Genomic DNA, 11,301 nt, shown 5'->3' on the forward strand with positions numbered 1-11,301 from the left:
CTTCTTCCATTCTACACATTCTCAGAGAGCAAGCAGAGCTAGAGAGATAGCAGTAATTGCACCTGTTTCAAAGTCAGTAATGAGCCGAATTAAAAGAGAAATTGATACAAATTTGTATGTGCATACATTATGTAATAAGTGCATATATTAACTGCATATATTATGTAATATATGCACTGCAGAATAATTTACTATTGGAAATGCACTGCATTATAAGTCTAACTAATGAACTTATTATTTCTAAAAACTATTGGAACTGCACTGTAGAATAAATTGTGACTTCGTATATGCCATATCTCAGTTAACTAGAGGGTTCTCTTTACTTAGTTGAAAACTGTTGACATAAATACCTTGGAAACTAACCTTAGGCATAAAGCGTAATATCTTTAAAACGAAAATCAACGAACAGTTAAAACATAATTACAACATCATTAAAATGAGATAAAATTTTTGGCCATTCATTTTGTCTACTACCGCTGCGTTTTGGATAACGTCATTTAAAGTAGATATTTTAGTTTTGACTTTGTCTAATTGTAAATTGTGTTTTTAAAAATAATTGAAAAATACATGGTTTTTTAATTAACTAACTTAATTACTTGGTGTTTTGAGTCATGTTTGTGCCTTTTTAAACGTATCATAATTTAAATATAGAACCATTAAGCTTTAGCTTATTTACATACGTGGTCAAACGCTTGTAAAAAAAACAGTCAAAAATTAAAACACCCCACAACTATTTTATTTATTGAAGTTTTTAGTAGGAAAAAGGTTCAGCGCAATAATTTGATAACAAAAATTTACAATCAACTTATTCTTATTTTTTAACAAAATAAAATTTAATAGAAGTATTATAACTCTAAAAATCCTTAAAACGTACGTCATGGGCGCCGCCAGTAAAAATTTTAATCGATCTATTAGTCTGTAATTTGTAGTGCGTAATATACAATTTTTTATAAATGGTTCTGCAATACACTTAGCTCATATTTTTAAGTATTATTCACAAGAAAAGCATTCTGAGATTTCTCCAAAATCCAGGTAACTTTTTATATATGCTACAAGCATCTTAGTCTTTTGTGTGTCAAAATGTGATATTTTATAACTTTTTTTTACCATCGATATAAAATAAACGAATACTTTTTTTATCCTTATTAATACTTTATTTTTTATCCTTATTATCTTTATCCTTTTTTATCCTTATTTTATATCCTAATTAAAATCGACAATATCCAAATAGTTGTCATTTTAATATATAAGTTCAATCATGACAATAATTGAACTTATAGAAATTCGTAGCAGTTTCGTAGCATCGCAGTTTCGAAGCTATCAATATTACAACGATATATCGTTAGCTATATATTGTACCACTGTAGCTTGCTGCTACAAATGGTAACGACAAATCTGTAGCTAATTGATGGCTACATATTGCAGCTTTGTAGCTAACGATATTATTACGATGTACAGATAAAAACAGACTACAACAAAAACGACAAATCTAAAATTAATCGATTCTACATTAAAGCTTTTTAGCTTGTGATCTTCTTACGATAGATTAATAGCTGCATTTAGTAACTTTGTTGCCAGGTACAACTTAACGCAAGTTTAGGTGGCTATAGCAATATATCGTATAGCGATATGTATGCGTATCGTGGGTTTTAATTTGGCAATTTTGATACAAAATAATAATAGCTATGTATTGTAGCTTTATAGTTTGCTAAAAAAATAACTATAATTCTACAGGTTGTTGCTAGCTAAGAAGCTGTGTAAAGGCATCACAGCTTTTTAGCCATCTAGTAAACATGCTATAGCGGGTTTTCAGTGGACCTATATAGGCATTTTGAGCGGACCGCAGTAGTTTTGTTCATCGGTTATTTAGTGGACCATTAGTGGCAGCCACCAAAAGTGGTTGGCCAATGACTAGCCATATTAAATTGTCGGAAATTTATCGGCTTGCCATTTATAGCGGCTGCCACTAATGGTCCACTAAATAACCAATGAGAAAAAATCTAATGAACCGCTAAAAAATGCCTATATAGGTCCACTGAAAATCCACTAAAACAATGTTTGCTGGGTAGCAATGTTGCTATTATATTTTTGTAGCTAAATTTAATATAACGACTAGTCTGTATATATTCGATAGCTATAAATTGTAGGTTTGTAACAATCAACGTTGTTGCTTTAGATAAAGGTACTAAAATAATAAAAAAAGATGTTACCCAAAGCAAAAAATGGAAAATTTTTTGGTTGGCATAAATAGAAATCTGGCGTTTTTAAAATTATATCGCGCGTTGTGCAAAGTTGGTTTAAGAAGCTGCCTTTGACTATAGTTAGTAAATAAATTAATATAATATATAGTAATAGTATAGTATATGAAATTATCACTAATAAATACTCCGTTAATGCAATAAATTTTTTTACTAGCTGATCGCTTGTTTTTTTTAGCTAACAATCCTCGTGGTCGTGTCTTTATAGTTACAAGTATAATTAGCTACTCGCAAGCCAAATTTCTACCGGAAAGAATCTCAAAAAATTATCACGACCATCAGCATCATATTTTTAATCAAGGAAGCTATTTTTTATCATTTTCAGAAAAAAAAATTTAAATTAAAATCCTCATATCAACCTAATAGAAAGTGCGGCTTTAAAAACGCATGGCATTACATTAATACGTAAGGTTTCTTTTTACACCAATCAAAAATTTTTTATTTTTCACTTGTGATTTTTTTAATTGCTATTTTAGTAGTTTAGCTAAAACATTCTTGTAAACAAGTTGCTAAAAGCTATTCAGCTAGCAAATGTAGCCATCGACTAGCTACAGATTTTTTAGCTAGCTACAGTGCTAAATTTTGTAGCGCTGCAGCTACAGTGCTACAATATGTAGCTAACGACATTACGTAGTAAAATCGGTAGTTGAAAAGCTATGATAGTGACATGCCGTATTAAAATCGCAATGTTGTAAGTTCAATTATTTCCATAAATGTATTAAATACTAGGACGCATAAGTAGGTACTCTCTTGTCAAACCCCTATTCCGACGTTGAACGTCCTTTATGTCAACTAATTTGGATTTGTAGGGGTTTGGCAAACTGGGTGACGCAGTGAGTGTATATACCTAAAATCAGGTCCGCAAGTATAAAAAAAGTTTTATACTTGCGGACCTGAAGGACGGCTTCTAGGAGAAATCAGACGCATCGGAAAAATCATCTTTGGAAACCCGTTTAGGACTTAGGAATAATACAGATTTGCATAATCCAATTTCTACTTTGACAATAATATTTTTACTCTCATCAGATATCAAAATTTTATTAAATCTTATCTTACTAATGGATTATATATGTTGCTAATGCAATAATATGTGTGAAAATAAAGCAGATCTTTAAAAACTTTTCTTGTAAAATGTCATGTTGCAGCGTCTATAAAGCATACGCAAAACAAAGTTTATATAAACTTGTACCTACTAGTGAAGCACTTGTGAAAGATACAAAGTGTAATCCTAAAACTAGTGCAGTGGATTTTTGTAAAAATGTTGTTATATCTTTATACAAACTTGTTGATTCTAAAGAATTAAACAATGAAGTTGCATTAGAAAACAAAACATGTACTAATTTATACAGAACTGGCTTACAAGTGTTAGGTAAAACTATAAAGTTTTAACAAATTTTTCAATCTATAATTCTCTTTACTCCTCATAGAAGCTGATGCAAATAAGGACTAAATTTACTTATTTACATCTTTAGTTTCAAGAAGATATTAACACAGTTTATTACTACAGCAATAAAGCACCATCCCTTAACCTATAAACACTTTGTGAAGGTTTAGAAATGTTGTTCAAGATAGGTACAATAATTTATGGTATTATTTTAAGCCATGATGGTTTATAAACAGTCTCTGTCAATATTTGTATAAATTGACCCAATTTTTTTTTAATTTTTGACCATGGATGAATGATAAAAATTTAGAAAAAATATTTTGTGTTTATCATTTTGTCTATTACAAACAGAAGATATGTAAAAAGGAAGAAACATGGTGACATTAAGTATTTGCGATTGTCAGGTTCTTACAGACAACAGCTACTTAATTTTAGTATTTAAATTAAGTTTTTGTGGGAATCCCTTGCAACTTAGTCAGCATAATGTTTTTTTTTTTTAGTATTCTGGTTATAAAAATAAATGAATGATAAAAATTTAGAAAAAATATTTTGTGTTTATCATTTTGTCTATTATAAACAGAAGATATGTAAAAAGGAAGAAACATGGTGACATTAAGTACTTGCGATTGTCAAGTTCTTACAGACAACAGCTACTTAATTTTAGTATTTAAATTAAGTTTTTGTGGGAATCCCTTGCAACTTAGTCAGCATAATGTTTTGTTTTTTTTAGTATTCTGGTTATAAAAATACAGTTAGTAGTGTTTAAGTTAATAAAATTTATTTAAATAAATTATAATTAAAAAAAATATTAAAAAAACATTTTTTTTTAATTTTTTTTTTAAAGTGTGTTATCATGAAGTTATGGTATATTTGTCTTATCACAACTCTTTTCAATTTCAAAGGAATTAAATTGCAAGGTAGTTTTTTTTCTTAAGTATTTTTTAATTTAAATAGTTTTCAACAATATCTAAATAATTTGATTAATGTCTAAATAATTTCATTTGTATGAATCTATAGAAAATGTTATTAAAATTTTTAATATAATTTTAGACTTATGCATGCAAATCTTTTTTAAACTTATAGTGTTTCAAGGTGATTTTGAGTACGCTCCACATGACAGTTTCTTTTATGAGATTGAAGGTTTTAGAACAGCATGGGCTAATTGTCGACCACCAAAGTCCCAACCTCCAGTTATTCCTATTTGGATTAATGAATCCAGTAATTCAAATGTTAACGAATCAGATCCTCGCATAAAAATTACTGTTGTTGCAAGTGCTGGTATCTTTTCCCAAATGATTATCAATCCTGCAACTAAATGGGATTCAGGTATATGGGGATGCAGGGCAATGAATAGCACAGCCAATTTAACACATTGGTTTAATATTACTTTATACGGTATGTTTATTACTTTAAAATATGAAAAACAAAATGTTTTCATTATTGTAAAATGATTTTATACCTGATATATTTAGTTATATTTTTATTATAAATTATAATTATGTATTTATCTGTTTAGGTCCTCCCAAAGCTCCTCAAAATATTCATGTCAAGCAGTACCGAAAACATGGTTTTATCTTAACATGGGATTATTTAAGGAATGATCTTGCTTTTTATGACATTAAAATTAAGCGTCTTTCAAATGTTTCTACAACAGACATTATTTTTAAAGAACACCATCTTCCTTATTGGTTTCAATACACAGAGTATGAGTTCAAAGGATTAATTCCAGATGAAGAATATGAGATTATTATAAGAGCTACAGATGTAATGAATCAAACAGGAACTTGGAGCAGACCCTTTAAAGTAAAGGTGTTGTCACAGTTTATGCCATATTTTTTAAAAGACATTCCACAACTTATAGATGTTGCTGAAGGAACAAGTTTGACTCTTAATTGTGATGTTGAGTCTGAGCCACAAGCAACATTTCAATGGTTTAAAAATAATGCTATTGTTCCTTTTTTAAATGATAAAGAGTTACTTTTATCAAATCTTTTAAGAAGTGATTCTGGGGTGAAATATAAGTGCAAGGCAATGAATATCATTGGAAACATGACTGGAGTTGAAGCTACCATACATGTCGAATGTTAGAGCGTTTTATTATTATTTTTTTTTTATTATGTATTTGAATAAGTGAATGAACCATAAATTAGTGTTATATTATAATAAATATGCATCAAAAACTGTTTTCCATTTAAAAATTATTTTTCATTTCAGGGATTGACAAAGAGTTTGTTCAACCACCACAAAGTAATTTCTTTTATCCAAATGCAAATTTTTTGCGTATTTCATTCATTATACCAAAAGGTGAAAAAATACCTTCTATCACTTTTTTCATCAACAATAAATTCATGGACTCAACCTCATACCCTAGCCATTCAATAACATTATATAAAGATCCCTCTGGAATTATATATAATGCTCTTGATATCTTGAACCCAGATGGTTCTTCAGAAGGAAGCTATGTTGTAATTGCCTCAAACTTAGCTGGTAATGTCACATCAAACTTTTCATTGGTAATTGCAGGTACTTGTTACAATTACTATTTTTTTTTATTTATTGAGGTTTATTTTTATTTTACTACCCATCACCTGTTTTAACCAATAAATTTAACTCTACCATTATTTAATTTGCATATCCTTTTTTTGTTTTTTGGAGAAACTTGTTTTATTAGGGTGATATTTAGAGAAGCATGTTTCACTAGAATGGTATTTAGAAAAATGATTAGTGAATCTAATGAAGTAAAATGTTTAATTAGAATCAAAATGTTCGTGAATGTATGTGTGTATTTTTTTTAACCTTTTTTAATTTTTAAATATTCATGTCTTAAAATGGTGAGTAGTTTTGCCAATATTATAATAAAAAGAAATAAAAATAGAAAAAAGATAAATAAAAGGAATACCAGTTTGATGAAAATGGTTTTAACTTTCTGCTAAGTAATATCAGATACTTTGCTCATAAGCAAGTTTAAATAAAACTTGCTTATAAGCAAGTTTAAATAAAACTTGCTTATAAGCAAGTTTAAAATAATAAATTGTTACAATAGAATAGCTCCAAATAAAATAACTTTCACTTTCAAAAATGTATTGATTTTTTTTTCTTCACTAACTTACCAATGCTTTGTTTCACTGGAGTTTAATAAACTTCATTTATAAAACTAATAATTAATATTTAATATTGTATCTCATATATATGTGATCATATTAAATTTTCGTTTTTAAGTTTTGTTGTAAATTTTTTAATGTATTATTTTTAATGTATTATTTAGGTCCGCCTTTACCTATTACTTACTTTAAAGTATTGAGTCAGGTGTTTGAAGGGTTGACCTTTGAATGGAATATTTCTTTATCTGATCCAAAAATGTTCAACTTGGGTGAAAATTTTCATTATAGAAGAGACATTCTCTCATTTGAAATTGAGTATAAAGAGACTTCAGCTTCTTTAGTTCAACAAAAGAAATTATTAGGTGATTTTAATGGTGTAGAATACTTAAAACGAAAAGGAACTGTAACAGGATTAGTACCAGGTGCAACATACAATTTTAGAATTAGATGCACTGATTATGGTAATCAAACAAGCGACTGGTCAGAGAGTATAAATTATACCATTTGTAAGTTGTTTACAATATTTATTTTTTTATTATTTAATTTGGATATATAAACTTGTTATATATATATAAATGCATACTTTTGTAAGCAGTCTGATGTTATAGTGAAATAAAGGACAAAGGAGTGCCACTACATTAACTAAGGGTTTGGGTTAGAGCAGCAATCATTTTTTTCATTATTCTTTGTTTTTTTCTTCTTCTTTTTTCGAATAAACCATATGGGTGAAGTTAAACAAATAGTCAGCAACTGTATATCTGTATATGCTATAGTAGATATTAAATCTACCCAAATCTATTTATCCCTATTGCATCCTCTCAAATATGTTTTGATTTTTTATAAATTACTTTTTGGTGCTTTTTAACTGTTCTTGTTTTCTTGTTTACTGTTGGAATATCAGAATAAAATATAACTAAATATAAAAAGACATTTATGAATAAAATATAACTAAGGACTAAAGATATATTATTGTAAAATCTATTTATTTAAAGTTTACTTATTAATATTCAAAATATATTTCTTTTAATAGTTTAAAATACTTTTATTACAATTAATTAATTTTAGCTAATCAAGTTATTATTGGTGATAATCAGGAAATCAAATCAACACATTCAAACAGGTACCAAACAAATATATTAACCTCAAAAGACCATATCCAGACCATTCCAGCAAATTTAGACAGTGAAAATCTGACACTTTTGGCAACAGTATCAAATAAAAATGAAACGGTCCTAGCCACTTCAAAATTTGAAAATCATACAGTTATCACAATAATAAACAATGTAAATCAAACCATTCCAGCAACAATATCAACTACAAACATTACTACTCATACCAATATGAATTTTGAAAATCAAACACTTTTGGCAACAGTGTCAAGTGAAAATCAAACTGTTCCAGCTACTAATAACGTTAAAAACCAGACAGTTATCACAACATTAAACAATGTAAATCAAACCATTCTTGTAACAATATCAGCTACAGACGTTGCTATTCATACTAATTTAAATAGTGAAAACCAAACACTTTTGGCAACAGTGTCAAGTGAAAATGAAACTGTTCCAGCTACTAATAACGTTAAAAACCAGACAGTTATCACAACATTAAACAATGTAAATCAAACCATTCCAGCAACAATATCAGCTACAAACGTTGCTATTCATACTAATTTAAATAGTGAAAACCAAACACTTTTGGCAACAGTGTCAAGTGAAAATGAAACTGTTCCAGCTACTAATAACGTTAAAAACCAGACAGTTATCACAACATTAAACAATGTAAATCAAACCATTCCAGCAACAATATCAGCTACAAACGTTGCTATTCATACTAATTTAAATAGTGAAAACCAAACACTTTTGGCAACAGTGTCAAGTGAAAATGAAACTGTTCCAGCTACTAGTAATGTTAAAAACCAGACAGTTATCACAACATTAAACAATGTAAATCAAACCATTCCAGCAACAATATCAACTACAAACATTACTACTCATACCAATATGAATTTTGAAAATCAAACACTTTTGGCAACAGTGTCAAGCGAAAATGAAACTGTTCCAGCTACTAGTAACATTAAAAACCAGACAGTTATCACAACATTAAACAATGTAAATCAAACCATTCCTGCAACAATATCAGCTACAAACGTTGCTGTTCATACTAATTTAAATAGTGAAAACCAAACACTTTTGGCAACAGTGTCAAGTGAAAATGAAACTGTTCCAGCTACTAGTAATGTTAAAAACCAGACAGTTATCACAACATTAAACAATGTAAATCAAACCATTCCAGCAACAATATCAACTACAAACGTTACTACTCATACCAATATGAATTTTGAAAACCAAACACTTTTGGCATCAGTGTCAAGTGAAAATCAAACTGTTCCGGCTACTAATAACGTTAAAAACCAGACAGTTATCACAACATTAAACAATGTAAATCAAACCATTCCTGTAACAATATCAGCTACAAACGTTGCTATTCATACTAATTTAAATAGTGAAAACCAAACACTTTTGGCAACGGCCTCAGGTGAAAATGAAACTGTTCCAGCTACTAATAACATTAAAAATCTGACATTTATTACGGCATTAAACGATGTAAACCAGTCCATTCCAGCAAAAATATCAACTACAAATAAAGCTATACTTACTAATTTAAATAGTGAAAACCGAACACTTTTAGTAACAGTGTCAAGTGGAAATGAAACTGTTTCAGCTACTAGTTACATTAAAAACCTGACAGTTATCACAGCATTAAACAATGTAAACCAGACCATTCCACCAACAATATTAACTACAAACACAGCTATTCTACCCGTTTTAAATGGTAAAAATCAGACACTTTTAGCAGCAGTATCATATAAAAATGAAACTGTTCCAGCTACTAATGTTAAAAACCAGAAAGTTATCACAACATTAACTAATGTAAATCAAAACATTCCAGCAACAATATCATCTACAATTAAAGCTATTCATGCTAATTTAAATAGTGAAAACCAAACACTTTTGGCAACAGTGTCAAGTGAAAATGAAACTGTTCTAGCTACTAATAACGTTAAAAACCTGACATTTATTACAGTATTAAACAATGAAAACCAGTCCATTCCAGCAACAATATCATCTACAAATAAAGCTATTCATACTAATTTAAATAGTGAAAACCAAACACTTTTGGCACCAGTGTCAAGTGAAAATGAAACTGTTCCAGCTACTAATAACGTTAAAAACCTGACATTTATTACAATATTAAACAATGTAAACCAGTCCATTCCAGCAACAATATCTACAATTAAACCTATTCTTACCACTTTAAACGGTGAAAACCAAACACTTTTGGCGTCAGTGTCAAGTGAAAATAAAACTATTTTTGCCACTACAAATGTTGGAAGTCAGACATTAACAACATTAGGCAATGTAAACCAGAGCATTCCAACAACAGTGTTAACTGAACACATATCTATTCAAGCTACTGTAAGCAATCAGTACCCAACATTTTTGGCAACATTAACAAGTAAAAAACAAATTATTCTAGCCAATACTACAGTTGAAAAACAGACAATAACAACTAGTTTTGGTCAGCTGAATCAGCAGACAATAACAACGACTTTAGGTCAGTTGAATCAGCAGACAATAACAACGACTTTAGGTCAGCTGAATCAGACCACTCCAGCGACAGTATCCACAGATGGCGAAAAACAGACAAGTTCTTCAAATAGTGAAAACCTCAAAATTCTATCAACTGTAACAATTAATAAGAAATGGGTTCTTTCGTCAGCGAAGGCAAAATATGACTTTATTAGTCAAGATTATTTTGGTCCTGAAAAAGATATACATGGCAACATATCCGCAGGTGTTATCGTCGGAATTGTTGTGGCAGTTAGTATTGCTCTTGTTTTGATCACCGTTGGAATTGTAATATTTGTGCGACCTAAAAAACTTTTTTAAGGCTAACATAAAACTATATTTTTTGCTTTAAGTTTTTTTGGTTTAAGCAATATTTGCTTTATAAACTTTAGAACATAAATACAAAATAAAGATGTTTCGTTAATTTTTTGTAAAATAATTTTTTTTTTATAAAGTTTTTTTTTTCTTAAAAAATGTTTTTTTTTTCTAATTTTAGAAATTATCTCTTGATTTCAAAACTGCGACAATTACTATTTATATTAGAATATTTCTCTCTATTTTTAGTTTTTCTGGAAATCCAAAATGTTTTTCAAAATTGCATGTTGAAAAGTATATTTGTTGAAAATCTTAAAAATAATAAAAGAAATACTCAAATCACAGCTTCAAATGCATTATATATAATATATATATGTATTTATATAATATATATATATGTGTATATTATATAATTATATATGTATTTATATAATATATATATTATATATACATATATATTATATAAATATATATTTATTTAATATATATATATATATATATATATATATATATATATATATATATATATATATATATATATATATATATATATATATATATATATATATATATATATATATATATACGTATATATATATATATATATGTATATG

The 11,301-nt window shown here is 28.3% G+C and overlaps 1 protein-coding gene across 3 annotated transcripts; it reads left to right on the forward strand.

Annotated features, from left to right (window-relative positions):
* Positions 1 to 939: 939 nt before the first annotated feature.
* On the forward strand, positions 940 to 10,783 carry LOC101241095 (protein PF3D7_1417600). 3 transcript variants are annotated; one of them, XM_065788256.1, is made up of 8 exons: positions 3,156 to 3,627; positions 3,731 to 3,830; positions 4,487 to 4,559; positions 4,726 to 5,037; positions 5,159 to 5,725; positions 5,857 to 6,165; positions 6,908 to 7,249; positions 7,809 to 10,783. In XM_065788256.1, the coding sequence occupies exons 3-8, from the start codon at positions 4,496 to 4,498 to the stop codon at positions 10,691 to 10,693; spliced, it is 4,479 nt and encodes a 1,492-aa protein (XP_065644328.1). In that variant the 5' UTR covers positions 3,156 to 3,627; positions 3,731 to 3,830; positions 4,487 to 4,495; the 3' UTR covers positions 10,694 to 10,783. The 3 variants fall into 3 exon arrangements, with proteins under 3 accessions (XP_065644329.1, XP_065644328.1, XP_065644327.1); XM_065788257.1 differs by lacking the exons at positions 3,156 to 3,627; positions 3,731 to 3,830 and adding an exon at positions 940 to 1,032; XM_065788255.1 differs by lacking the exon at positions 3,731 to 3,830 and having other exon boundaries at positions 3,168 to 3,627.
* The last annotated feature ends 518 nt before the right edge of the window (positions 10,784 to 11,301 follow it).

The sequence above is a fragment of the Hydra vulgaris genome, chromosome 01, assembly GCF_038396675.1.
Source record: "Hydra vulgaris chromosome 01, alternate assembly HydraT2T_AEP".
Lineage (NCBI taxonomy): Eukaryota > Metazoa > Cnidaria > Hydrozoa > Anthoathecata > Hydridae > Hydra > Hydra vulgaris.